The sequence below is a fragment of the Sarcophilus harrisii genome, chromosome 1, assembly GCF_902635505.1.
Source record: "Sarcophilus harrisii chromosome 1, mSarHar1.11, whole genome shotgun sequence".
Classification (NCBI taxonomy): domain Eukaryota; kingdom Metazoa; phylum Chordata; class Mammalia; order Dasyuromorphia; family Dasyuridae; genus Sarcophilus; species Sarcophilus harrisii.
Window position 1 is genome coordinate 687,151,487 of NC_045426.1, and position 27,999 is coordinate 687,179,485.

The 27,999-nt window shown below is 47.3% G+C and overlaps 1 protein-coding gene across 4 annotated transcripts; it reads left to right on the forward strand.

Moving 5' to 3' along the window:
* The first annotated feature begins 1 nt into the window (after position 1).
* On the forward strand, positions 2 to 27,989 carry ANAPC5 (anaphase promoting complex subunit 5). 4 transcript variants are annotated; one of them, XM_031948546.1, is made up of 17 exons: positions 2 to 311; positions 2,352 to 2,431; positions 3,904 to 4,013; positions 5,032 to 5,230; positions 12,962 to 13,028; positions 13,659 to 13,760; positions 14,215 to 14,405; positions 15,957 to 16,038; positions 16,517 to 16,606; positions 17,751 to 17,932; positions 18,858 to 18,993; positions 22,138 to 22,212; positions 23,354 to 23,475; positions 25,502 to 25,609; positions 26,135 to 26,282; positions 27,070 to 27,232; positions 27,647 to 27,989. In XM_031948546.1, exons 1-17 carry the CDS (start codon positions 105 to 107, stop codon positions 27,856 to 27,858), a joined length of 2,274 nt encoding a protein of 757 aa, XP_031804406.1. In that variant the 5' UTR covers positions 2 to 104; the 3' UTR covers positions 27,859 to 27,989. The 4 variants fall into 4 exon arrangements, with proteins under 4 accessions (XP_031804406.1, XP_031804408.1, XP_031804407.1 ...); XM_031948548.1 differs by lacking the exon at positions 2 to 311 and adding an exon at positions 333 to 1,014; XM_031948547.1 differs by lacking the exon at positions 2 to 311 and adding an exon at positions 1,032 to 1,688.
* Positions 27,990 to 27,999: the final 10 nt, after the last annotated feature.

The following is a 27,999-nucleotide window of genomic DNA, read 5'->3' on the forward strand; positions in this document are numbered from 1 at the left end:
CTGGTTTCCCGGGTTACGGCGCTGCGCGCGGCCCGCCGTTACCGCTGGAGGAGCCGGGCCTCCGAGAGTCGCCGCTGTGGGCGGCGGCGGCGGGGGCGGCCGCCATGGCGAGCGTGCACGAGAGCCTCTACTTCAACCCCATGATGACCAACGGCGTGGTGCACGCCAACGTGTTCGGCATCAAGGACTGGGTGACGCCGTACAAGATCGCCGTGCTCGTGCTGCTGAGCGAGATGGGCCGCGCGGGCGGCTCCGCCATCGGCCTTTTGGAGCGGCGGCGGCTCAACCAGCTCCTGCTGCCGCTGCTGCAGGTGACGCGCGAGCGCCTGACGCCGCGGGGGGTCCGGGCCTAGCCGGGCCCGGCCCCGCCCGCCCACGTGCAGCCCCGCGGGAGGCCGGAGGCCGGGGGGGGAGGAGCCGGCTCGTCAGCCTGGGGAGAGCCCCCGGGCCCTCGGCCCCAAGGCTGGAGCGCGCCTGCGCGGCGGCCCGCCCGAGCGTGTGCAAGCGTTTCTAAAGCACCTACTAAGTGCCGGGCACCGTGCCGAGCGCTGGGGTCCCCGAAAAGGCCAAGAGCCCTGTCCTCCAGGGCTTCCGGTCAGAAGGGAGGCAGAGATGTAACTAACCCTTGGGAAGCACCCAGTAAGCGCCAGGCACTGTGCTTCTCGCTGGGACGCGGAGAGAGACGGCTTCCGGTCCCACGGGAAAAAGGGAGGGAAACAAGCATTTGTCAAACGCTGACTTGTGCGCCAGGAGCAGCGCTGAATGCTAGGGTTGTGAGGAAAGACAAGCAGCCTCTGCCCTCGAGGAGCTTCCGGCCTTTACAATTAAAAAAAATGTTGTTGCAGCTTGCAGTCTGGGGAAAGGAGGAAGGAGAGCGGAGTGTGTGGAGCACCCGCCAAGCCCTCCGCGAGCTTGCAGTCTGACCAGGGAGACCCGTGGCAGCTCGGTACAGGGAGGCAGTGACCAAAACCAAGGGATTTTCCTCCGAGGCCGGATTTTAGCTGGTATAGGAAGGTCAGGAGGCTGAAGAGAGGAAGGAGGGACCAACTTGTGTGTGAAAAAGGAACAGTCTCAGGGCCGGGGATTTAGAGTTCAAAGGGATCTTTTGGTCTTTCTAGTTCAACTTGACCCAAACCCCTCCCACCACTGACACCCCCTTATTTTTCTTTAAGGGAAACCACGCAGAGGTGTGACGTCAACCTAGAGAAAGGTTAAACAGCATCAAGCACTATGATATGAATGAGTCATAGTGATAATGACATCGCAGTAACCAGGATGAGCGCGATGACCGCCTAACAGGCGGTGGGAGGGAGGTCTGTGAGGTGCAGGAAGATGAGCCAAGGCTCCCGGGAGGAGCTGGTAACTGAGGAGGACTTCAAAGAGGAGGAGAGAGAGCCTGGCGAGCAAGGGAGCAGACTTTTGCTGGAGAGTTCTGTGGAGACTCTCTCGTGGTCATTGACTGGGGGTTTGCGTGTGTCTTCTTTTTTGCTGGTGGCTAAGCAAAGTCTTTGTATTGGTCTCCTTTGCTGCATGCACTGAAATGGCTGCTAGGCCAGGCCCTCGCTTATCCCCTCAGACCTTTGCCACAGCACTGGGCTCTCCATTTCATTCTCTACCCACATACAAAGCTGTGTGCAAGCCAAAGTCTGGACACTCGGATGAAAGGAGTCCTTTGTTTTGAATAAAGGGTAGGGTCTTTTCGCACACACTTGTCATAGTCATTTTCCCAAGCACAAGTTTGATTGTGTTTCTTCACTACCAAAGACCTAGTTTATCCTGAAGTTGGGCCTTTGGTTAAAATACAGACTTTGCAGTTCAGCAGTTAAAGCTTTCCCCAGAATGGCTCCATCTTTCCTTTCTGAGCTTATTTCATGTTATTACCCTTCACATACTCTCTTCCAGCTAACTGGCCCAATTGCTATTTCCTGACTTTTCTCTTTGTGGGTTAGCCTTGATGCCAGAAATTCTCTCTGTCCAATCCCCAATTCTTAGAATTGAGTTTGGCTCTTTTTCTACTTCCCATTAGGAGCTTTTCTTGATCCCCCCAAATTGTTAGTGCTCTCTCCTTCCTCAGGATTATTTTTTTCACTTATCTATTTATGTAAGTTCATTGAGGGCAGACATTTTTATTTCTTATTTTCATTTTTTTTTTGTCTTTACATTCCCAGCATTTAGTCCAGTGTGTGACATAGTAGGTCCTTGTTGGTTTGGGTCAGAGGCGACATCTCAAAAAATCTGGTAGGATAAGGGAGGAGGGGAACACAAGAAATTGATAAATTAGCTATTTGTCACTGGTTGAATCTCAAATCCATTTGTTCACAACCTTCCCTTTTTTATTTAATGTCACCTAGGGGCCTGATATGACGCTGACTCGGCTACACAAGGCAATTGATGAGTCCTGTCCACAGTTGGCAAATTCGGTTCAAATCAGGTAAATTCTCCCTTTTCCATTGAGTTTGAAGAAGTGTTCAAGTGACCAAGAATTACAAATAAACACTGAGCAAATATACTTTTGATAGTGTTGTTTCATTGGAGCTAATAGGGGAAAGTTTTCATGTTGAAAAGAATTCATTTCTTTATGAATGCTGTGAAAAACAGAACTAAACATCTCTACCTTTGGTGCACAACTTCAATAATTATCTAAAAAGCCAAAATAATAATTTAGGGAGTAAGTGGCAGGTAGTTTAATGATAGGACTAGTTCAGAGACATTGGGAGAGGCTTTGTTGGGCAAGGTGCCAGACATGGACTGAAGCTTTGCTGGTATGGGACAGTTTCTCTCCAGGGCAGAGCTGTAAGTCCTTCAGAAGCTCGGGTGGCCAGGCTTGCAGTTGATCACACAGCCAGCGAGGGCCAGCCCGCAATCCCCTAACTCGGGCCGTATACTAAGGTCCACCGTAATGAGCCAAAAACAGGTACAACATCCTTCCACAGATCTAGTTCTTCAAGCTGATAATTTTGTGTGGCCCAAAAACAATATTATAATGATGTGTCCAAACGGGCCTTGGCCCTAATGCCGTGCCGACTGTAGCCAGGGCAGGTGTCTGTCACGAGTCCATTTTGCAGAAGAAGAATCTCAGCTTCACAGAAGCCAAGATATGCTTTGAAGATTAGGATGGGATGGTAAAAATTGGTGGTTGTCTTTTATTTTTATGTGTTCCCTTATACTGCCTGCTGCCCCTTCACCATCTTTCCTCTCCTCTCTTCTCCCTTCAAACTTCCCTTGTAACAAAGAACAAGGTTAAGCAACATGGGTGGATGCAGTTTGAAGGCCACAGGCCGTCGAGCTGGCCCAGTGCTGATAGTACAGATGCAGAAACTGAAGCCGGATAGGTCATGGGGGATGCCTGGAGCCAGCCCTGGCCCAGGTCAATGCTTTGGACCCAGCCTCCCACCTCTAGGATGGCCCTTTCTCAGCACCCACCCTTGCACTACCATGGTGGGCAGGACTGCTGGGCACTGGGCTGCTCTCCTGAGCACTCCCGGGAACAGAAATGCTTGTTTCAGGCCTTTCTGTCACCACTTCATATTCAGGAGCACAAGCTGGAGTTAGAGATTTGCTTGTCTTTAAAACTCCACTCTGTCCTTTGGAAGGAGAATTGTATTTTGTTTTTGTGGTCCCTGTGCCACAATGGGTGTCTGGGACCCGATGGGGCTTAGAAGTTCTAGGTGAATGGGAGCTCCCAAGGTGGTGGTTTTGCAGGGCCTTCAGCAGGCAGCTGTGGGATCCTGGGTTCATGGCAGAGCTGTATCGAAGACAGCCACCCCTTCCCCGGGGCTCCCCTGTCCATACTGTTGCCTCCCCAAGGTCTCCCCTCAATCATAGATTCCCTTGGGAAACATGACACAGTCAGGGTGTCACAGGAGTTTACAAAGATGAGTCAATCTCAATGTTTTCATTCAGAATCAAGCTGATGGCTGAAGGGGAGCTGAAGGACATGGAACAGTTCTTTGATGACCTTTCTGATTCCTTTTCTGGAACTGACCCCGAGGTTCACAAGACAAGTGTCGTAGGTATGGGCTGTGCCAGAAGGGCCAGAAAGTGGCACTGCTGTCTGGGAGCAGCCCCAGAGCACACGGCTCTTAGATGTAAGATGGCTCCGTGGCATCCCAACGGGCCCGCAGGTTCTTTGTATTGGCCACTGCCTTTGAAAGCTCTGTCTGATAGCCAAGTCTGGGCTTTTATCTAATCTGACTTTATCACGGCGAGAATGGGAGGGAGACCAGGCCCTCTGATATCCTTAGTACGAAACATTTCTGGTGTGGAAGTTCCCTTTAGGAGGGGGATCAATAACATAACTTCAAGGCTTAGGGTGCTTGCATCATGGTCATTCAGTCAGGATTTGAACCCAGAACTTTGTGCCTTCAGGGTTGGCCCTCATGCTATTTCTCCATCAGAATCTCGGAGTCAAGTAGGATTTCTCCAGATCATCTGGACAGGTTATTCCTCAGCACTCACTTTGTGCCCTCCTTTGTGCTCAGGCAGCAGCCTCTGCCAAGCTCATGTGTACAGACAAATGGAAAGATCCTCCCGTCTTTCAGGGGCTGCTCCCATCACAGAAGGCCGATAGAAGCTAAATTTCACAAGCATAGGAATTGATGTCTAACCAGTTGGATCTGTGGGATTGATGTAAATGAAATTTAAGTAGTTTGTATTATTCAAAATTCCTGGCATTTAAATATTTAAAGATCATTATTCAGTTTAGCAAACTTTTGTCAGGAGCCTACAAATTGTGGGTTGCCTCCAGATAATTTAACGTGGTGGCTAGAAGGCCTAAGACCTTGGTTCAAAGGCTCCCTTGATACATACCAACTGTGGGAGTGTGGCCAAGTCACCAAGTAGATACGTCTCCCTCTGAGGCAGCTGGGCCCCTTGTTTGGAACTTTGGCAGAAGTTAAATGACCGGCGGTTCTCTTGCTGTCCTAGATCCATTGGGGGATTTCCACACTGGCAGTTCCCCATTCAATACCTTCCCAAGTCCAGATCTCTACAACCATAATTAACTAAACGTAAATGCGTTGTGTTTTCTAGGTTTATTTCTGCGCCACATGATCTTGGCCTACAATAAGCTTTCTTTCAGTCAGGTGTACAAGTTGTACACGGCCCTGCAGGAGTACTTCCAAAATGCAGGGAAAAAAGCGGCTGTGGAAGAGGCAGACATGGACCTGACCAGCCCCGAGGGGCAGCTTGTGGGTGTGATGGAAAGGGAAGATCTGGATGTGCCTTCAAGGTAAACTCCAGCTGGGAGGAGACGTGTCGCTCATTCATGTTTACCTTTGTTCTGGCTAGGAAGGAAGGAGTCCGATTCTGGGCACAGTCACTGCACAGATCATAGGGAGGGCGAGTGTGTGAGACCAGGGGGAGAAACTGCAAGGGCCTGGGATGCCACAGAAAAGACTCTCCATTCAGAGTCTGAGGCTGGGTTCAAATTTTGCTTCTGTTGCATTTCTAACTTAGACATTGGCCAGGTCACTTCCCCTTTCAGACTCCTTTTCCTCATCTGTAAAATGAGGGGCGTGGTCTAGGTGATCCCTTGGTGACCACTTCAGCTCTCAGTTTGTGATCTAGGAGGAGAACCCTTTGGTGCTGCTTAACAGGCTTTCTTGGGACTTCAGAGCCCTCTTGGCAAGCTGCTGTTCACCTGGATCTCTGGCTGTATTTCTTTTTTTCTTTTTTTTTTTTTTTAATATAGCTTTTTGTTTACAAGTTATATGCATGTGTAATTTTTCAGCATTGACAATTGGCAAAACTTTTGTTCCAATTTTCCCCTCCTTCCCCTCACCCCCTCCCCCAGATGGCAGATTGACCAATACATATTAAATATGTTAAAGTATGTGTTAAATACAATATATGTATACATGTCCAAATGGTTATTTTGCTGCACAAAAAGAATTGGAGTTTGAAATAGTGTACAATTAGCCTGTGAAGGAAATCCAAAATGCAGGCGGACAAAAATTCTATGTAGTGGTTCATAGTCATCTCCCAGAGTTCTTTCGCTGGGCGTAACTGGTTCAGTTCATTACTGCTCTATTGGAGCTGATTTAGTTCATCTCATTGCTGAAGATAGCCACATCCATCAGAATTGATCATCATATAGTATTGTTGTTGAAGTGTATAGTGATCTCTTGGCCCTGCTCATTCACTCAGCATTAGTTCATGTCAGTCTCTCCAGGCCTCTCTGAAATCATCCTGTTAGTCATTTCTTACAGAACAATAATATTCCATAATATTCATATACCACAATTTATTCAGCCATTCTCCAATTCTACTCAGCTTCCAGTTTCTGGCCATTACAAAGAGGGCTGTCTGGCTGTATTTCTTGTAAAGCCAAGCTTTCTTCTCTTTGGTGCCCGCTGGTGATGTTCCACCTTGCGCCTCTGTCCCGGCTGGCCTTGGGCCTGGGGTCTGTCCCATCCTCCTCCTTCAGGGCTCCTCTCTGTAGTGCTTTCCTGACCCCATGACCTGGTAGTTACCTTCTGTACACCCTGAGATGCCTGGGCGGACTCCTGGCTGGAGTATAAACTCCTTGAGGACAGGACTTGCTTCACTTTGAGCCCAGTGTGGTCTCTGGCCCTGAGTCAGAGAAGCAACAGCGTGAAGTGATACAAACAAAGCCTCGAGCTGCCTCCAGGAGAGGGACAGTCCAGGCTTAGGATCCAGGCCTGGTTGAGAACTTTAAGAGTGGGGACGTCTTCCACAGATGCGACTGGGTCACTTATTTGGAACTTTTCATCTTTATGGAAGTTAAATGACCTGCTTTTGGTCGCAGATTGTCCTAGGACTCCAGAACAAGCCTCTATCCACTGGGCCACACTGCCCATCTCTTATTAAGCAGCATGGCATTGATTGCTCACCTGAAAAGTCATTTGACTTGTTGTTAGTACTTTGTCAGAATTCTATGATATGCATTTATGTATAGTTTGCTCTCATTTATAAAGGCAGCTTTTGGTGATGCTATAATTCATGAACTTGAGTTGTCTTGTGAAAAGAGTATTCTCTCTCTCTGTCTCTTCTTTCTGTCTCTTTGTCTCTCTCCCCTATGTCTTTCTCTCTCCTCCTCCCTCACTTTTTGTCTGTTTCTGTTTCTGTTTCTGTTTCTCCTTCTCTCTTTTCTTTCCCTTTCTCTTTTTTTTCTCCTTCCCTTCTTCCTCTTCTCTTTTTTCCTCTTTTTCTCTTCCCTCTGTTCTTCCCTTTATAGAGTCTTTGTTGCAATGGAAAGATTTAGAGGAAAATCCATTGTGTTTGAATTCCAGGTCTGCTGCTTCCTATGTGGATATAATGGGGCCTGTTACTTAATTTTTCTGAACTTTGATTTCTTCCTTGTTCCATAAAATTAGGGCATTCTGTAAAGATGAAATCTTCCATCTCTAAGTCTATGCTCCTTTAAAGAACCTCTATTTTAAAATTTATTTTTCTTTACGAAATAATTTTTCTTAAAACTGGGAAGGTAGAGAGCAAGGACTGTCTATGTCTTGAATACCACCTACTTAGTTTGCCAAATACCCTAAAGGCCTTTGATGTATCTCTGGTAAAATAGGAGCTAAACTCTTTTGGGAAAGAGAGAACAGAGATGATGATTTTTCTCTTGTACTTTGGGCACTTGTGAGATGCCAAAATGGAAACTGTGACTTTGAATTTGCTTTGTTGCCTCCAAGTGGCGGCATCTGCACCTTGCAGCATGAGCCCGGCCTCTGGCCTCCCGGTCATCTGTCCGGTGGGAGCAGCAGGGGTTCCGCTGTGGCAGACTGAGACAGGCTGAGAGAGCTGACCAAAGGTGTCATAACCATCCTGTAACCAAGGGATGCGGGGCTCACCTCTGCAGGTCTGCCCAAGGGCCTAACGGACGCGGCCACCAACAGCTTAATGGAAACGTCCTCCAGTTTGCAAGTTGAAAAAATATCTTTGTTTTCATGACAGTCACTGCTGATAACTTGCAGGACCGGGGGCTCCATGGAGTCCGTGTGGCCGCCTGTTTGGGCTCCCGCCGTGGCCTCCTCCCGGTCTCCCCAGCTCTGTTCTCCTTTGCCCCCGGCCCCCTTGTCTTTGCGCAGCGCTGTGTTTCTCCCCTCTTCCAGCACCCCAGGGGCTCTCTATTGCCCAGCAGCTACTTGGCCTGCTGCCCAGGACGTGTGCTCTGGCTCCCACTCACTCCCAGCCTGACTCCCTCTGCTTGGCAGCAGGAGCCTTCTGGGCTGTGGGGGGTGGGGTGGTATCTGCTGCCCCCTTCCCCCCTCGGAGCCTCTTCCCTCCCCCATCAGAGTCACTTCTCCCCATTGGAGCACTTCCCTTTGGAGCCTCAGGGGCTTGTCCTGGCGTGGCTTCTCAGGTGAGACCCCGAGCAAAAAGGGCCTGGGGAGCAGAACCGGGGTTTCCTCTTGAGATGGCTGCAGACTTGGCTGGTCTTGTCAGACTGGCCATTGTGCCTTCTGTGTGCAAGATCATGCTCACCCCATGGGGGCCTGAAGCGCAAATGGAAGCAGCACATCCTCAGGTGCCTCGTGTAGAGAGGAAGGCACATACGCCACACAGCGCAATGCCTGGTAGGCACGGGGGGCACCAGCCCGCCCTCCACCTCCGTTGGACTCATTGGATTCTCTGAAGTCACGGAGTTTCCAGCTGAAACAGCTCGTGAAAAGTTACATTTTTTTTCCCCTGTGTTTGGCCATGTCCTTGCAGTGTGATGCCTGAGGCACCTGACCTTTACTCCTTTCCTTTGCATGCCCTGCCAGGATCAGGGCTTTTGGGGTTGCTCGATGGTAGCCAGAAAACACCAGAGAACAATGGGGAGGGGTGTTCCTTCCTCTGGGGGTTGGTGTTCCCGGGATTAGAACCTCAGAGCAGGAAATTCTTAGGTCTGGGAGGGACTTTAGACAAGGTGCAGCCTCTGCGCTGTACAGATCAGGAAACTGAGGAACCGAGGGAGGGGTGGGCCTGGGCTCCTGCTCCTCCACACACTTGGAGGTGCTCAGAAGGCTGGGGCTTGGACGCGTGTGTGGTTGTACTACACCACACACGTAATTTCAGGCCTGACAGTCGTAGCCTACGCTGCTCCTTGCAAGGGTGCACCAGCTTGAGCCCTAGCTGTTTTGGGAAGAATGTTATTTGAAAGGATACAGTAGGAAAGTAGGGTGTGAGAGCTACTCTAGGAAGCATTTAGTAAAGGCCCTGAGCTGCTTCTCATCCTCTTTGCCTTCTCATAGCTTTTGACACTGAATCCCCACTTCTCCTTGATGCCCAGTGGTCTCTCTCCCAGTGGTCCTCCTCTCCCTCCTCCCTTCCCCCTCAGTCTCTTCCTTCTCACGCTCTTTGCTGAATCTTCACAAGGCAAGCTCATTAACCATGGCGGTCCCCAGGACCTTTTCTCTTCTCCCTCTATGCTCTTTCACTTTCATTCCCACAGATCCATTCACTTCTTCCTGCCGATGATTTGCAGGTTTCTTTGTCTGCCTCTAGCCTCTCTGCTGACCTCTGGTCTTGCAAATCCAGCCACCTGCTAGACATCTCAGTCTGGTTATCTTATAGACATCTTAAACCCTACACAGTCAAAACTGAGCCCATTTGACATCTGTATTCCTAGGGAGAGCACCACCCGCCTGCCAGTCATCTGAGGTCACAACCTGAGCTTTGTCCTCCCTCCCTCTCAGCTCCCATAGACAGGAAGTTGAGGGTCTAGATGGTTCTCTCCAATATGCCTCCTTTCTTCTTGATGTTGTCACCTGCTGGAACATACCCCCATCACTTCACGCCTGGGCTATTGCAGTAGCAGCCTGGTAGATCTGGAGGCCTTCAGTCTTCCCATTCCAGTCTATCTTTAATTCGGCCATCCCATTGAGCTTCTTAAAATGTAAATCTGAACATAGCACCCCAGTACCTTCCTAACACCTACAAGATCAAATGAAAATCCTTTGCTTGGCTCCTAAACCCTCCTATAATCTGGCTCTTCCTACATTTCACAGTTTACACAGTCAGTAAGCGCCTCCTGTAAGCTAAGCCCTGGGGCTACAAAAGCAGAATTACAGATGCATTTCTCAAGGAGCTCACACTCAGTCCTTTCCACCACATACTCTTGAGATCCGGTGGCTCCGGCTCCCTGGCTGCTTTGCACGTCTCCTGACTCTGCACATCTTGTGTGGCTGATCCCCGTGGATGGGACGTTCTCCTTCATCTCTGCTGCTTAGTTTCCTGGCTTCCTGCAAGTTTCAACACAAGCTGGACCTTTCCTGATCCCCCTTCTTTCTATTGATTATCTCTAGTTAATCACTTTTTTACACAGAGCTGTTTGCATGTTGTTTTCCTGTTAAACTGGGAGTTCTTAGAAAGCAGGGACTTTTACTCTATTTTTAATATCCTTAGCACTTTGCACAGTGCCTGGCATATAGTAGGCTTTTAATAAATGCTAGGGAACTGACTGTGTTGAGATGCACAAAAAGAAAAATCAAAACCTTTTTTTAAGGAGCTTATATCCCTTGGGGAGGAACAACCTGTACATAGAAAAGGAAATGTAAAAGGTATGCCAAATTAATTCAAAGCATTATCAGTGAAGTTAATTAGGGAAGCATGAAAAACTTTACCTATCAGATCTGTGAATAAGGGAAGAATTTATGACCAAATGAGGAAAGAAAGGACCGTGGGAGGTAAAAATGGATAATTTTTTATTACATGAAATTGAAGTTTTTGCACAAAACCAGAGCCGCCAAAATTAGAAGAAAAATAGAAAAAGGGGGGAAAACTTTTGACAGCAAGTTTCTTTGATATATGCTTCATTTCTTCAATATAGGGAGAACTCAATAAAATTTATAAGAAAATGATTCCCTTATTGTTCTATAAGAAATGATCAGCAGGATGATTTCAGAGAGATCTGGAGAGACTAACATGAACTGATGCTAAGTGAAGAGAGCAGAACTAGGAGATTATTTACATGGCAATAACAAGATTATACAATGATCAATTCTGATAAACACGACTCTCTTCAACAGTGAGATGATTCAGGATAGTTCCAATGATCTTATATGATGCAGAGAGCCATTTGCTCCCAAAGAGAAGACTGTGGGAACTGAGTGTAAACCACAATATAGTATTTTCACTTAAAAAAAAAAAAAAAAAGAAAATAAAAGAAGAAATGATTCCCAGTTGATAAATGATCAAAGGAGATGAACAGGATGTTTTCAAAAGAAATCAAAGTTGTCATCATATGAAAAAATGCTCTAAGTTACTATTGGTTAGAAAAATGCATATCAAAACAACTTTGAGTTCCATCTCAAAGAAGAAGGAAAATGATAAATATTGGAGGGGATGTGGAAAATTTGGGACACTGATGCACTGTTGGAATTGTGAACTGATCCAACCATTCTGAAGAACTATTTGGAACTATGCCTAAAGGGTATCCAACAGCATATCCTTTGACTCTGCAATAGTACTACTAGGTCTATGTCTTAAAGGGATCAAAGAAAAACAAACAAAAAAACCCTATATATAGAAAAATATAGCAGCTGTTTTTGTGGTGACAAAGAATTAGAAATTGAGGGGATGCCCATCAATTGAGGAATGACTGAACAAATTGTGGTATTTGAATGTGATAGACTGTTATTGTGTTATAAGAAATGATGAGCAGGACTGTTTCAGAAAACTTGGAAAAACTCCTATGAACTGATGCAGAGTGAAGTGAGCATCCCAGGAGAACTTTGTACACTGTATTGTCCAATGAACAACTGTAAATGACCTAACTAATTGCAGGGATGCCATGATATAAAACAATTATGAAGAACTTAGCAATGAAAATGCTCTCTATCTCCAGAGAGATTATTGATGGAGTCTGAATGTAGATTGAATTTTTTTTTTTTATTTGGTTTGGTTTGGGGATTTTGTTATTTTGGTCTAGCTTTTCTTTTGCAGAATGGCTAACATGGAAATGTTTCATGGCTGCATGTGTATAATCTATATCAAATTGCTTGCCTTCCTATACAGGAATGGAAAGAGAGAATATGGAACTCAAAATTTTTAAAAAATGAATGCTAAAGAAATTTGGATATGGGTGAGAAATTTTTAAAAAATGTCCAATAGATAGTTGCTTATGAGGAATCAGAACTCAGCGAAGGGTCCTGGTGGCAAGTGACCAGATAGGGCAAGAGCTCAAAGAGAGCCCCAACGGAGGGGAGACTGGCTCACAGAGAGGATGGCCCCAACCAGATGCTGCCATATATAGGTCAGGAAGGTCCCTTTGGGAGCACTGAGCCTATGATCTGGCAATTAGGACGCCGTAGGAAGGGCAGTGAGAAGGTCAAGAAGTCCAATGGAAAGGGATTGAGAAGTGAGCAGTGGGAAGAAAGGGACAGGCAATGGGGATACAACTTGTGCTAAGAATTTGGCTGTGGAAGTGAAGACTGCCGTCATGTGGGAGTCAGTGGTAGGAGATCTAAGGATGCTGGTCTGCGCCCTGTTGCATGAGGCCGTCTGAAGATGAGAGGGAATGAGATCAGAGGCTCAGAAGGAGGGTTCTCTTAGCATCTTCCTGTGTCACGGAGCAAAGGGGGATTGAGTGGGGCTGCTGAGTGTGTAATTGGTGGGGAGGAGAGGGACCTGGCAGGGGGAAGCCTCAGTGAAGAATGAGGTGAGGTCCTCTGCTGAAGGACTACTGTGGGGAGTGGGGTACAGCATCCATCAAGGATGCATCAGGAAGAGTAGGTTTGTTGTGGATCTGGGCAGCCACATTGGATGACCTCCATCCTTGGCCAGCAGTAGAGCCTCTTTTAGGCTTGTCCCATTTTATGATACTGCTTCTTCCCACCTGTTTCATAGATCTGTTTTTAATCCTGATTTTTATTTAGGAATTGAAAGAAAATCTGTTAGGAAGTATTTAGAGATCTTCTCGTAAGAAATCCTCTCGCTTTGGTGGTGTTCCTGTGTTTGTTGTCACGGTGTCTGCCACCCTTCCTCATGCTCACACTCACTCTCTTTTTTTCAGAGAGGAGGAGATCTCTTGCAGTGGGCCTCTTTCCCAGAAGCAAGCGGAATATTTTCTTTCCCAACAGGTGCGTTAACTTTGTAGTAAGGCAGCTTGACTTTCCCTGCCCCTTCCATGTGGCAATCCAAACCAGCTTTTACTGTTAAGGGGTTATCCACAGTCTATATGAGACATCAGCACTGCCCTTCATCCTCCTGCCAGTGTCGGACGCCTTCCTCTGACAGCGTATGGGTTTCCATGCTTATGGCTTCATTTCGCCAACAAGGGAAGGTGACGGGTAGCTCCTTTGGCCCTTCAGCGGCATAGCCCACGGTGGGGTAGTGCCACACACCAGTGACCCAGCCTGCTCTGCCTTAGACACGGGCCTTGAGCTTGCCCTTTGTAGCCTTCCTTCACTTTGGGAGCAGCATGCTCTTTGTTGGTATCTCTGTGCATTTTAGCCACCAGGGTCCCAGAGAGGCTTGAAGAAATGTCTTCCTCTGATAGATGTATTTTTAACAAATTGGAAAAATCTGCTTGGGTAAAGGGACTGTTGTATGAAGTCTGAGGTCATGTCCTACCATCACTTAATCTAGAGCTGACCTTTCTCTTTATGAAACTTTATCCAAGCCCACATCTGCAGAAAAGAATTATCATGTGACACTTGGCTTACATTTCTCTTTATTATCTTGAAGCTGATTTATTATTTTCATTTCAGGCATCTTTATTAAAGAATGATGAGACGAAAGCACTCACTCCGGCTTCTTTACAGAAAGAATTGAATAACTTGTTGAAATTTAATCCTGATTTTGCCGAAGCGGTAAGTCTTTCCACACATCATCTTCAGAGAACCAGACTAGCGTTCACCCCTCCCCCCTCTTTGTTTTGATAAGAATACTACCTTGTCAAGGTTATTTTTAACTCAGACTATTTTTAAGTACACATTTTTTCTTCATGGCTCTTCTTAATTAAATGGGATTTCAAAAGGTCATGAAACCTGTGTTTTTCAGCACATGGGCCTTAATATGTCCAGGATGTGGTCTGGATTTCAGCCTGAAATTATTTTTGAAAGTCTTAAGACGTTTGGGAGCTGTGTGAATTGTGACCAGTGTTTACTCTGATAAGAAGGGGAAAATATGAGGAAGGACTGTCATTCTTTTACTACAGTGATAAGAGTTTCATGTGCTGTGGCATCCAGGTGTCCTTCCGTCACTCCACCATGAATCTTTTAAAGACAAAAATTGTGAATACTATTTGTTGTCTTTTGTTTTTAGCATTACTTAAGCTACTTAAACAGTCTTCGGGTCCAAGATGTTTTCAGTTCTACACACAGTCTTCTCCATTATTTTGACCGCCTGATTCTCACGGGAGCTGAGAGCAAAAGTAATGGGGACGAAGGTTATGGGCGGAGCTTGAGATATGCTGCCCTCAATCTGGCTGCCTTGCACTGCCGATTTGGACACTAGTAAGTTTGTGCACTCCCTCCACGTGAGCATGGAGGAAAAAAGCTCATGGCTAGGGCTGGTCAGCACTGCCCTCTGCAGAGGGACGCCGCCTTGAGCCCTTGCCCTGGGCTGCTGCCCTCAGTGTCCCTGCCCTCCCTCCTTTGTTACAGTCAGAGAGCACTGAAAGGGTCTGGAGTCCTGTTAGCTGTTCCTCTTGCTCCATCAGGGCAGGCCTGTGATCTCTGGGCCTCAGGGATGGCCTTGTCTAGTGGAGAAGTGGCCTCTCTGGGGGTTTGGGCACTTGCCCAGAGCCTTCCGGAGGTTTGGAGATTCCCTTTGTGAAGCATCTGTCAGAGGTGTCTCAGGACACTGTGTGGTGGCTGCTGTGGGTAAAGGGGACAGTCTTCCTTAAAATTCCTACCTACATCCTGCTTTCTCCCAGGCCCCGAGCCTTGGTTCATCCCTATGACTTGCCTTGTCAGACACGGGGACGTGTGCCAAGAGCTGTCACGGATCTGTGTTCTCTCTGACAGGTTGCTGTCGAGGCCATGGAGAGTCCGGGAATCTGACCACCTCTGGTCAGCACTGGGGAGGGCTGGGAGTCGGTCTCCCAGGGAGATGGGCTGCAAGGCACACAGCTTCTCTCCAGATGGCCTGTTAATGGGCACTGACCCGCTCAAGTGACCTGAAAATCTGCCTCTAGGGCTGCGCTCTGGTTCCTAAGCCCAGATCCAGCCATTCCTCCACCTCTCCAGGGAGGATCCCACCCTTCCGCTCTAACTGCTGGGTGCTGAGGGGGATGCCGAAGGGCTACAACCAGTTGGGGGTAGGGGAGGTGGAGTTCTGGAGGATTTATACTTAAACCTATTTTCTGAAATAAACTTCCACTATAGAAATGCCCCTTTCAAGTTGTTTATCTGTAGCCCCTCAGCAAAAATGTGTGCCTGTTGTGTACCTCACTGTAAGGGGGACTGGGGGAGGCAGGGAGAACCATGAGATAGGGGCCTGTCCTCAGGGAGCTGCGGGTGGCCCTGTGAGTAGCCTGGAACCCGGCAGTGCTTTCCAAGGGTTGATTTATTTGATCCTCGCTGTAACCTGGAGGTGGGCGCTGAGGCAGCAGAGGTCAAGCCATGTTCCGGGACCCACTAGCAGGAGCTGCTGTGGGGCTGGATTGGTTCTAGTCTTCCTGGACCCAGGAGCCTCTGCTTGTGAGGCTCAAGAGCGGGAGCATCTGTGATAATGGGAGCTTGAGCACTGCCGCCCCCTAGTGGCCAGCCCTAGAGGCTTCTGGTCTGGGTCATCCTGGGTCTCTGCCCGTGGCCCTTGAGGAGCCTGGGAGAATCTCTGGGATTAGGAGGGACCCGGGAAAGAGAAGTCCTCGGGGGAAACAGCCCAGGCCAGAGGTCAGGCCTGCGGTCTGTCTGTAGAAATCTTTGGAGCTGAGAGGCGGGAGGCCAATGAGGGCCACCTTCACAGCCCTGCCCACCCTGGGCTGGGGGCTGGGACCTAAGGAGGGCGCGGGGTTAGTACTGCTTCCTGGAAGGGGATAACCACGCTTGGTCTGTCATTAGCCAACAGGCGGAGCTCGCCCTGCAGGAAGCGATCAGGATTGCCCAGGAGTCCAACGACCACGTGTGTCTGCAGCACTGCTTGGTGAGCGGCCGGGTCATCCCCTGGGGTTCTGAGGCTGGAGGGTAATGATGCCCCGCAAAAGGTGGAGAGAGCCGTCTGCTCTCAGTCATCCACAATCACCGGAGCGGCCCACAGACCTCCACTTGCCTCTGAAAGACTGCTTTGTCTTGGCCAGCTGTTCGGACTGGGGACGCAGCCCAAGATAATCCTTTGACCGCCTCTTTCAGTCAATTGATAAAGGTGTAAGCCATTCCTAGATGCGGACTGAGCCCACAGGGCCCGCTCATCCATTCCCCCAGGGATCTGAGCCCTCCCTTGAAGGCTTGGAGGTCCTTGAAGTGTGTTGGGGGGTTTGTTGGGCTCTTTGTTTCTGAAAGCAGATGTGGCTGAGGATTTCTTGGACCCCTTGTTAGTACTTCTTATGACCCCACAATGAAATCTGCAGATCTTTTTGGGCATTTTCACTGCAGTGATACATTTCTTTGGTTTCCCCCACCAGAGCTGGCTTTATATCTTGGAGCAGAAGAGATCAGATAGCTGTGTTCTGTTGGAACATTCAGTGAAGAAAGCCGTGCATTTTGGGCTACCGGTAAGGCCCCTTACACCTCTGGCCCATCACACTCAGGAGGCAGAAAGAGGCCCGAGCCTTTGTTCGTATTTCTGTTCCCTCCTGGATTGAATGTCTGCCTCTGTGTTTGGTTTTACTCTATTGCTGGTTTAGCCCGGACTTGAGAAAGTAATGCTCAGACTTAGCCACTTTTGCCCTTTATAAACACTGAAGGTGTGCTAAGCTTTCATCTGTGAATCTGAAGACAGCAATAATACAGCTGACGTGCATGGTACTTTAGAATTTGTTCTCATAACAATGCTGGGAAGGAGATGGGGAAACTGAGGCTCTGAGTGTTTAAGTTACTTGCATATAGCCACACAACTAGTCAGGGTTCACTACACTCCAGACCAGTCTTCTCTCCACTTTGCTAGCCCCTCTGAATCGCTTTTATTTATTTATTTCTTTAGCTTTCATTAGTTTTGTGATAACAGGTCTGCAGTGCTTAGCACAACATTAATAAAGATGAGAAAGGCTGATATTTTTCACCCATTAAATAACGTCAGGAGCCAGTGACACAGTTTGCCAACTCCCAGTCTCAGGGGAGGAGTATTCATTTTTGTCATGGTTCAGCTCGTCTCTCCTCCAGACAGTGGGCCTATCCTTTGCTGGCTGCCCCCTCCCCTGCCATGCTGTCTGGCACCCATCCTTTGGGAGGGTCAATGACATTGCCCATTGCTGCACTAGGGCCAAGTGAGGCAGGAGGAATGAGCCTGCTCCTGATTTTAAAGGCTGGGCAGAGGCCTTTGTGGCCTCTCTTTGCCCCTTCTCTGGCAGGAGGCTCAATCATGCCTGGGACTTCTCCTGAAAAGAAAAGCATGGTCACATGTAACTTTTTTTTTCTTTTTAATTCAATTTTATCTTCACTTTTAAATCTTTCTTCTCCTACCCACTGTGAAGGCAAGAAAAAGAAGCTCAGAGTGATTTTCATCCTCTTTTATTCCCACTGGGAATAAATTACTGAAAATTTTAATGGAAATCAGTGAGAAAATTTGATCTGGTAGCATCTTTTCTCCTACACTTTGTCAAAATACAATTTAGGCTCTGAAGTGATAGTTTTCTCAATGCCACAGTGTGTCAGAGCAGCTCTGTAAACTGACCCTGCCTTGTGGCTGTGTGTCCCTAGTATTTAGCGTCCCTTGGGATCCAGGCTTTGGTCCAGCAAAGAGCTTTTGCTGGGAAGACAGCAAGCAAGCTGATGGATGCCCTGAAGGACTCGGACCTTCTGCACTGGAAGCACAGCCTGGCGGAGCTCGTTGACATCAGTCTGGCCCAGAAGACAGCTGTATGGAGGCTCTATGGGCGCAGGTGAGCAGGACTCCTCCCTGTGCTTGTGCTGGGCGGCAGCTGCCCCCTGGCCTCCTTTCACCTGGGTGAGAGCTCATGGAAGAAGGGTGGGGAGATGAGCTCACAGTTTAAAGTGCTCCACCTTTGAGCTCCATCCTTCATGGAGCTGGCTCCCTGCCTTCGTCCTTGCTGCCTCCTCCTGGGCAAGCCCTTTAAATGGGCTGTTTCTCCCCTCAGTTTCCTAGACAGTTAGTGTCCTCACCTTGCATGTGATTGTCTGTAACCAGCCTTTGAATCCCTAAGTCTGATGGATCGGCTTCTGCTGTACTCGCTCCCCCTGCAGCACTTGTTATTTTTCACAAACCCCAGGCTCTCCCCTGGCCTCCCTGGGTTCCCTTTTCCACACTCTGGTGTGAGGAGCACAGGAGCTGGTCCTCCTAGCAGGGATACCGAGCATTCCTGTCCCGGAGAGCCCCAGACAGGATGGCACCGAGACTGCACGGGCCCAGACCTGCCTGCTACCTGGCTGCATTTAAAGTGGGGAGTCAGGAACAAAAAGTCTAGACTGAGCTCCTGCTTATGCGGAGCACTGACCTTCGGCCTCTTTGGATCTCTCCCAGGCTCAGCTTTTGATGCCTGTGCGCCTGGGGGGGAGCCACTGCAGATCCACACGATATACCCCAAAAGCTGGGAGACAGGGAGGTAGCCATGTTTTTCTGCTTTAAAAACAGGTTGATATTTTTGTTTGTACATCACCTTTATTTTTAAATGTATCCCTCCCCTGGTCTCATCCAGAGAACTATCCCTTGTAACCAAAAGTAGAAAGAAAAAACATTCAGGAGAACTCCCAGACCAGCCATGTGTGACCAGTTCCCTGGCCGTGGCTGTAGGAGGGGTGGCCTGGGCTCGCCGTGGAAACTCGGTTCTGGTTCTTCTCCATGTGCAGCACCATGGCTCTCCAGCAGGCCCAGACTCTGCTTAGCATGAACAGCCTGGAGGCCTTGAACCTGGGTGTGCAGCAGAGCAACACCGAATCGTTTGCAGTGGTGCTGTGTCACTTGGCCGAGCTTCATGCTGAGCAGGTGAGTGGGCAGCCCTCCCTCCCAGGGTGGAGGACCCAGAGACCACCTGTGGGGAGGGCAGCAGCCACATGCAGGGTCTCATATTCCTCAGGGGCCCGTGGAAGCAAGGTCCTGCAGTCCGGAAGTGACCATGAGGGGCTGTACAGGATGGAACCGTGGGCTGGAGCATAGATTATCACATGTTCTTGAAAGTGGGGAAAAGGGAACCATCTGCTTTCCCTTGGCTGTAACTTCCTGGGCTGTGTGAGAGGAAACTGGAACTTCTGAAATAGTTTTTCTCATAAGAAAGAGGGCAGAGAAACAGTTTTTCTTTTTGGTCTGAGTATTTCACCAAGCACTTCCCTGTTTCTAAATAATCCCCCTTCTACACCTACAGACTTCTTTGTCCCTCAGCAGTTTGGCTTGTTGTTGGCCTGAACACACACTGGCATTCAACTTGACCCTGATTTGTGCTCAAGAGCTTGGAGTGGCTTTCATCCTGGTGGGAAATCCTCAGAGAAATCCCAATATTAATAATAGTTTTAGTGTTTTATGATTGTTCAAGCAGCGTGATAAGGAGTTACGAGCTGATGTTTTCCTTGTGTTTTTATCAGCCAGCCAGTCTTTCCCAGAGCCGAGGAAAGATCCCCCAAGTTTCTGGTATAAAAATATGCAGCCAGCTGGGAGCCTTCTCTTAGTGTATTCTTTTGTGAATGTTTACAATGACTGCTACCCAGTCAGTCTTTTCCTGTTCTCACTTTCGGCCCTGACACATCTTTTGCCCAGAGCCATTCCCTAATGGGCACATTGGCACTGGAGACTGTATCTGGGAGAGTTTCACCCAGGTATTTGTTTTAATCATTGTGACATTCTGAAATATTCTTGAGACATCATTTTTTCTTAAGTAGATAAATGAAATCTGGCCAAGTATGTCTTTCGTGAGATACACAGGGCAGAAGGAATTTTTATTCTGCTTAGAAGGCTGCTTTTTAAAAAGTATGGCTTTCACAACACCTCATTAACATGAATCCTTTGACGCTTTACTTAAGTCTGGCTCTTTTAAGTTTCTGTGGTTCATTTAGGGTTAAGTTAAAAAGACCCAGAGAAAGCATTGTGTCCTTTGGATCTTGTTAATGTTCCCCACTTCCAGCTTCTTCCCTTGTGTCCAGGCCTGAGTCTACTCCAGCTGGGTCCCTTGTGGGGCAGCTTCAGAGCTGGGCTGCCCTCTGATGTCCCAGGTGGACAGCATCAGGGGGTTGTTTATTTTAGCTTCTTCCTTTTCCCTCCCCTCCCTTTGCAGAATAACAAGGAAGGACATTTAAAAGTTAGAAACTTCCAAGATAAAAATGCAAAAAACCCCAAAAAGCTAGAGATCAAGAATTTTCCTTAGTATAATGACCATCATGCAGTTGGATTGTTTCACTGGGAAATTAGAATGACTGATTGGTTCCTGTGTTCTCAAGGTTAGACCTGTGCCAGGAGAATCTGCTTGCCCACTTGTCATGGTATTACTTATTTTTCACTCCCATTTCTTTGGCACCTTGCCTTTATATTTTATATCGTCACTTCATTTGATCCTCACAGCAACTTTATGAACTCATGAGCAGAAGAATTCTCATCCTTATTTAACAGATGAGGAAGTGGAGGCTCGGAGGCATCCCGCAGGGACAGAGCCCGGGCTGCAGCTGGGCCCAAGTCACAGCAGCTCAGGTTTAGAGCGTACCTCCTCACCGTGGTTCTGGGAAGCAGGGGCACAAGTAGTATCCCTGTCAGAACCAGTGACTACTTAGCTAATAAAAGTCACCCAGATTTGAACTCAAGTTTTCTTGGGTCCAAGTCTTGATCTGGGTTCTTATTGATAAAGGCAGGATCCTCCCATCCTGAGCTACTAGTTGACCTCTTCCCATAAATCCTCTGTGAGAGGGTTAGGCAGCCTCCCCTACCCCTACCCCTCATCACAAGATACTAGGTTCCTTCTCCATGTCTTGATGTTATGTGGATGGTTTCCATGGGAGCAGCTTCACTGTTTATGAATTGGTCCCCACTTTACCATGTGACTGGCCTGCCTTTTCTAAAAAGACACCCACTTCTATGTTTATTTCTGATGTTGTAAAATTGATTTTCCACATAGCATTGGGTGATAGACGTGATTTTATTTGGGTGGATCCTTGGGGGAAGAAATTGGGGCTTGCCTGTTATAAAACCCATTGCTCCTAGACTCCTTGACCCACAGAGAGTGGAGCACATCATTTAATGGGAGAATGAAATGTCTTGTCAAGCTGGCGTCCTGGTTCTTTCCCTGTCCAGGTTGGGCCGAATCACCACGTCAAGAGGCATTTATCCCTAACAGTTAACAGTAACAGCTAGCATGCACATAGAGCTTTAAGGTTTGTGAAGCACTTTACAATTAATATCTCATTTGATCTTTAGAACAACCCTGGGAGGTAGTGCTCTTATTATTCCCATTTTACAGTTGAAGCAACTAAGGCAAACAGGTTAAGTGACTTGTTTAAGGTCACCCAGCTAGGAGGTGTCTGAGGCTGGATTTGAGCTCAGGTTTTCCTGATTCTAGGTGCAGCTCTCTATCCACTGTACCATCCAGCTGCCTACTTTGGGCACTGAGCACTGGGGGGATGCTGGGGATGCAGAGAGAGACCAGAAATAGTCTGAGTTCTCAAGAGGCTTACTCGTAGTGGCTGGTTGGAGCAGTCTCAGAGGTGGCTCAGGCTGGTGGGAACTTTTGTGGTCCCTGGGGACACGTGCACTAATCTTGGGAGCCAGTTGTGCTTTTCCTCATACAGTCCACGGCAGTGCCCCTCAGGGCAGGCCCAAGCCACTAGAACTGTTGCCCATCGTGACAACTTTCACTTTGGGACCAAACAGGGGACATCTTAGTTCCTGTACTGGCAGCGAGGGCCCGAGTATTCGTGTGCCTCATGCATGTCATTGATGGCGCAAACATTGACGACATCCGTAAGACAGGAGCCAGGCTGGCCGGATGAAAGGCCTCCCGGGGCCTCCCATGTGAGATGAGCCGGTTCCTCCTGGTGCTGCCGGCTCTTGTCCCCAGAAGCTGAGCCTCGGCAGCAGCTGCTCCTCTCCTTGGGAAGGATGAGTTGGATTCTGGCCCAAGCTGACACACGCAGTGGGGCTTTTCTCTTTCAGGGCTGTTTGGCTGCTGCTTCTGAAGTACTGGAGCACTTAAAAGAAAGGTTCCCGCCCAACAGTCAGCACGCACAGGTACTTGGCTGCTTGCATGGCCTCAGAGGCGCATTGCATGTCCCCCAAAAAGCATGAAAGGGTTGTGGGTTGGCTATTTGCATGGGCTGCATGAGCTTCCCTGACCTCAGCAGCCCCCAGGCCCACGACCTGAGCTGTTCATAACTAATGGGAGAGAACAGTCCTGGAGGAGCTAAGGGGGGCCTCAAGGAGATTTGCTTCAGTCCCCTCATTTTCCACAGGAAGGCTATGAGGTCCAGAGAGTGAAGGTGACAAGAAAAGACCAGGGCCTCCCTGGGCTTTTGGCTCCCCATACCATGGCCTTCCCAGGACTCCCCATACTGTCTTTGAGTACTCTGAGCACTGGGAGATAATTTTGGAAGGCCAGGAGTAGATTCTAAGAAAGGGGCTGGGACAGGGTCTAAGTTGTCCTAAGTGATATCTCTCTGGGAGCTAGAGGGGCCCAAGGTGGCTGTGTTGTGCCTCTGCCTTGGGGGATACTGGCTCAGACTTGCAGCCTTTCTACTTCTGGAGCTTTCCATGCTGTCCTGAAGAGGAGACTTTATAAACATCCCAGGGCCCTTTGGTGTTATCTTGCTCTCCTCGTATCCCTACTGAGGGAGTTATGAGTCCAAAGGAGCTGATTTTTCTTCCCTCTCTTCTCTGCGAACCTAGAATTGGAAGGAATTTCTATTTGCATATTTTCCTAAGACTGGTCCCTAGCCTTCGGACTCTTAGAGTCCAATTGGAAATGCACCATTACTGAGACTCTTTTCATGAAATATAGTTTTATTAAGCTCCCTTTGGGTGGGAGCTCATGCTGGGCCCTGGACGAGGCAGATTCATATTAGAGTCCCTACTTTTAAATACTTGTTGCCTCCTAGTTCATGTCTTTGAATCAAGCGGGTAAGCAGGAAATTCAGGGCTGAAATTGGTTCTGGAGGAGTGACTGACTTTTGGGCTGGCAGGCATGTGGACCTTGATGTGGCTATAGGGCTTACAATCTTCAGCAGGTTTTAAAAAAGGGTGGGAGTGAGTTCTGAGGAAAGGGGCTGCTCAGCAACCCTACACCACAGGAGGACAGGGAAGAACCATATTTTTTTCCTTAATGAGTAGTTTGTGAGGTTTTTTTTTTTTAAGTTGTTATTTGTTTGCCCTGTAGTTGTGGATGCTCTGTGAGCAGAAAATACAGTTTGGAAGAGCTATGAATGATGGTAAATACCACGTGGCAGATTCTCTTGTAACAGGAATCACGGCCCTTAACAGCCTAGAGGGAGCCTACAGGTAAGAGCTTTCTCTGGAGGAAGTCTTTACTACTGGTTTTCTTTTTGTTTGTGTGAATCCTGTATTTGTGAATGATATCATTTAATAATTCACTTTAGATTTTTTTAATATTAAAAATGGATTCTGTCTATCTTCCTAGTCCTTCTGATTGATATTAAGAGGGAATTCTGGCAGAGACAGTGCCTTTTCTCATCATTGAACAAACATGTATTAAGTGGCTACTAAATGTCATTGTGGTGTGGCTACTCTGAAGGCTGCAAAGAAGGTTTTTGCCCTCCCTATAATGAACTTTCCATAATCCTATTCACTAATTAACATTTATATTGTATATTAAGATTTGTAGGCTACATTACAAATATGTCATTTTATATACACTATAATCTTGGAAAATAGGTTCTATTATTATCTCCATTTTATACAATATCTGAGACAGATTGTAATTTGCCAAGGGTCACACAGTTGGTAAATGTCTCAGGCAGTATTTGAACTCAGATCTTTCTAACTCTTAAGCCCAGCACTAGATGGAAGATAGATGCATATTGGATAATTTTTGAACAAAATGCTTTTGTACATAAAACCCTATTATCTGCTGATATGATATCTTGCTAGATTGTAGTATAGTAGATAGTATTACTAATACAATATTGGTAAAACTGCAAATTGGTCCAACTGTTTTAGAAAATAATTTGGAATTAAGCAATAGAAGTTACCAAACTCTTTGGTAACCTGTTAACCCTGTTTTGGTACTATGGTGCATTTGCTTGAAAGGAGGTAAAAAAGTGGGGGCCCATTTATACAAAAAATATTCATAGTAGAACTTTTGGAGTATCAAAGAACTAAAATAAGTGCCAGTCATTGAAACAGTGGCTAAACAAAATGTGACATTTGAATGTAATGGAATATTATTGTATAATAAGAGATAGTACCAAGAGGAATGCAGAAAGATTTATTGATGAACTGATTCAGAGTGAAGGGAGCAGAGCCAGGAAAACATCATATAAGATGACTCCATAACAGAAATGAATTTTACTTTTTTTATTGTTTGTTTGCATTTTATTTATGTTTTTTCTTTTTTGATCTGATTTTTCTTGTGTAGCATGATAATTGTGGAAATATGTCTAAAAGAATTGCACATATTTAACATATATTGAATTACTTGCCATCTGAGGGGACGGAGCGAGAGGAAGGGAGGGAAAAAATTGAAACACAAGGTTTTGCGGGGTTAATGTTGAAAATTGTCTATGCATATGTTTTGAAAATAAAAAGTTTTAATAAAAAGTAAGCTGGATTCTGAGTATCATTGCAATTACTGAGTATTTTGATTCTGAGTAATTGCAGTGACCTTGGTCCAGGAGAACAGATAATGAAGTATAATTTCTTTTCTCAAAAGAAACAGTTTGATGTGAAGAATCAGATGATTATTTTTTCTTACACAGGAGGGTTCAGTTATTGGGCATAAGGGGAAGGTTAAATCTAGAAAAAATTATTATTAAAAGTAAAAAGTATCAATAAAGCTTGGCTTAAAACTAAATTGTATGTTACTGAAAATTGGAGAATAGTGATTGTCTGTGATTGCAGTGAAATGGCAGCTCTTGTAAAGGTACAATTGAAACTCATCCTCTTTTCATCCTGTGAGCCTCTTGTCCGTGTTCTCCATAAATTGTCCATGGGGCCCATCCAGTGTGCGGGAGGCCTTCCTCGAGAGTTCTGGGCCCAGGACAATTTTGATACACTTAGAGTGCAATTCCAGGGCTCAATGCCAGCCGAGAAGTTTCACGTTGGTGTGGAACTTGATGTGGGCCTCTGAGAGTGACTTGGGATGAATAATGGCCCCAGAGTAGGATTCTCCTCCCCAGAAGTGCTCAGAGCCAGAGAAGTTCAGGGCCAACCATGGAGGGGTCTCCAAGAGGAGATTGAGGAAGCTGTTCCTGCCCTTGGGAAATCTGCTTGTGGAGGGCCAGGCAAGGGGCTGCGGAGCCCTCGGGGGCCTCTCCCAATCCCATGTGTTTCTTTGTCTTCCTTATAGGAAGGCGATTGTCTTACAAGCCCAGAACCAGATGTCGGAGGCTCATAAGCTTCTCCAGAAGTTGTTGGTTCAGTGTCAGAAGTTGAAGAACACAGAAATGGTGATTAGGTAAGAGGCCGAGTTTTTCCTAGGCCTGCTGGGATATCACATCTGTGCTGGACTTCTAATCAAATCTCGCTTACGCAGCTTCCTCCTGAGCAACCAAAAACCTTTTTGTAGTGGTAATGACCTTCCACCTCTCACTCCCCATTCTCCGTTATTTAAGTGGATGTTTTTCTACCAGGCCTTCTTAAAATGGGGCCTGGAGAATAGTGTCAGCTGATCTCAGCTGATTGGTCCCTGATGGGGTGACCTTGGTCACTTTCCAGCGTCCTCTCACATTCATTTGGAATAAGTTTATTTCTTTTATAAACAAAATACCAGGCTCAGTTTCAGTAGAAGGGCATAGAAATCATCCTTGAGTGAAGATGAAACCAAGATTGTTCTGACAAACAGCAGAAAAAGCCCAAGAAGGAAGCATGAATTGAGGGCTGATTCTCTGGAGGTGGCTGCGGCTGCCGAGGCCCGAGGGGGTGGTCTCTTGGTTGGGTGACTCCCTCACATTGGGCCCATTTCTTCCTATTTCTGGGACAGCGTTCTGCTGGCCGTGGCGGAGCTGTACTGGAGGTCTTCTTGCCACACCATCGCCCTGCCCGTCCTACTGCAGGCCTTGGCTCTGTCCAGGGAGTACCGGCTCCAGTACCTGGCCTCAGAGACTGTGCTGAGCTTGGCTTTCTCCCAGGTGAGCAACTCTTGTTGTGCAAGAGGGCGAGGGGTCCTCAGTGACCCTCAGGTTTTATTTCCTGCTGGTGGTAGGTGGGCATGGGTGCTGGTGCTCTGGGCAGCAAGAGCCTGGACTCCCTGGGTCAGCACCTGCTGCTCTGTCTTCTTAGAATCACTTTGTCTCTTCCCAAAGAGAGACTTTGGTTTGTCACAGGGGTGCCTTGATGATCCCTGATTTTCCTCAGTCTGGGGCGCCTCTCTACCAGTGCACATTGCACATCATATTTGGAGCCATTCTTGTCCCATCATTTGAGCCGGAGGGCTTCCTGTAGCCTCTGGCCACCACTGTCCATGTGGGCAGTCTTTCACTTCTCCCTTAGTTGGTCATACGTATCACTGAATTCAAGGCCAATGAATGTATGTGTCCTTGTGTGAAATGAGGAAACCCTATCAGGGGAACATCACCTGTGATTCTGAAAAGGCTTTTGAAAATCATATCATTTTGGATTCCTTAGAGGAGTTATTTAAATCATACTTACACAGACTCCTCCTATACAACCCAGAACTTTTTGTAGCACAAATGACCTTCTACCTTTCATTCCTCCGTTTCTCTGTTATTTAAATGAATGTTTTTCTCTCAGACATTTTTAAAGTGGGGCCTGGAGAATAGTTATCAGTTTGAGCCAGAGGCTCCTCCTTCAGGGAAGAATACAGTGACTTAGCAGAACAGAAACAAAGCTGTTGCATGACCTCTCATGGCCCTGGAGAAGCACAGGCCGATCTTGTTGGGTTTTTTTTTCCTCCAGCTTATCCTTGGAATTCCTGAGCAGGCCTTGAACATTCTCCATATGGCCATTGAGCCCATCTTGGCAGATGGGGCTGTGCTGGACAAAGGGCGTGCTATGTTTCTGGTGGCCAAGTGCCAGGTTGCTTCTGCTGCTTCCTACGATCCCCAGAAGAAAGTAGAAGGTACAGTCAAGCCAGCCTTCTTGTGCTCCCTTCAGCCAGGCTCTCCAGTTGAGGTGCCAGTAGAAAGGAAGGTGTTCTGCTGTCCTAAGTCTTCATAGACTTCTGTTAGCTTTTCACAAAAGGCTTGCAGTGCTTCTAGAAATATTGGGGTTGGGGGTTTAAAGTAAAAAAAAAAAGAGAAACATCTTCCATAGAGTCATGTGCTCTTAGAAATGAGGGCTTGAAGCCTACTGCAAGAATCTAAAGCCTGAGTCAGATTTTCTTTTAAGGAGAAAGAGGAATAGAAATGTATCCAGGAAACAAATAACAGGTAGAACTTGATCTCAAATCTGAAAAGGAAATGGGGCTGTATAGAGACTTTCCCTAATTAACCAAATTAAAGGTACTCCCTTCTCCTTTTTTTTTTTAAATCAGCTTTGGAGTCAGCCATCCTGAACCTCAACGAAGCCAAGAGTTACTTTGCAAAAGTGGACTGCAAAGAGCAAATCAGAGACGTTCTTTACTTCCAGGCGAGGCTCTACCACATGCTGGGGAAGGCCCAGGAGAGGAACAGATGTGCCATGCTCTTCCGTCAGTTACATCAGGAGCTTCCGGCTCATGGGGTGCCTTTAGTCAACCACCTCTAGCCCAAGGACAGCCGATGCTGGCCTTGTGGCGAATGTTTTCTTCTCCTCACCTTTAAATGATGTATTCTTTTGTGCGATCATTTGTGTATTATTGGAATCCCCTTATCAATAAAAAGACTGCCTTCAGTTTAGCTCATTCCC

Bases quoted from the DNA above. Each gene is read 5' to 3' on its own strand.
- ANAPC5 (XM_031948546.1), top strand. From the start codon at position 105: ATGGCGAGCGTGCACGAGAGCCTCTACTTCAACCCCATGATGACCAAC. The intron at 4,014-5,031 runs GTATGGGCTGTG...TGTGTTTTCTAG, and splicing joins TCACAAGACAAGTGTCGTAG to GTTTATTTCTGCGCCACATG. The intron at 27,233-27,646 runs GTACAGTCAAGC...TTTTTAAATCAG, and splicing joins TCCCCAGAAGAAAGTAGAAG to CTTTGGAGTCAGCCATCCTG.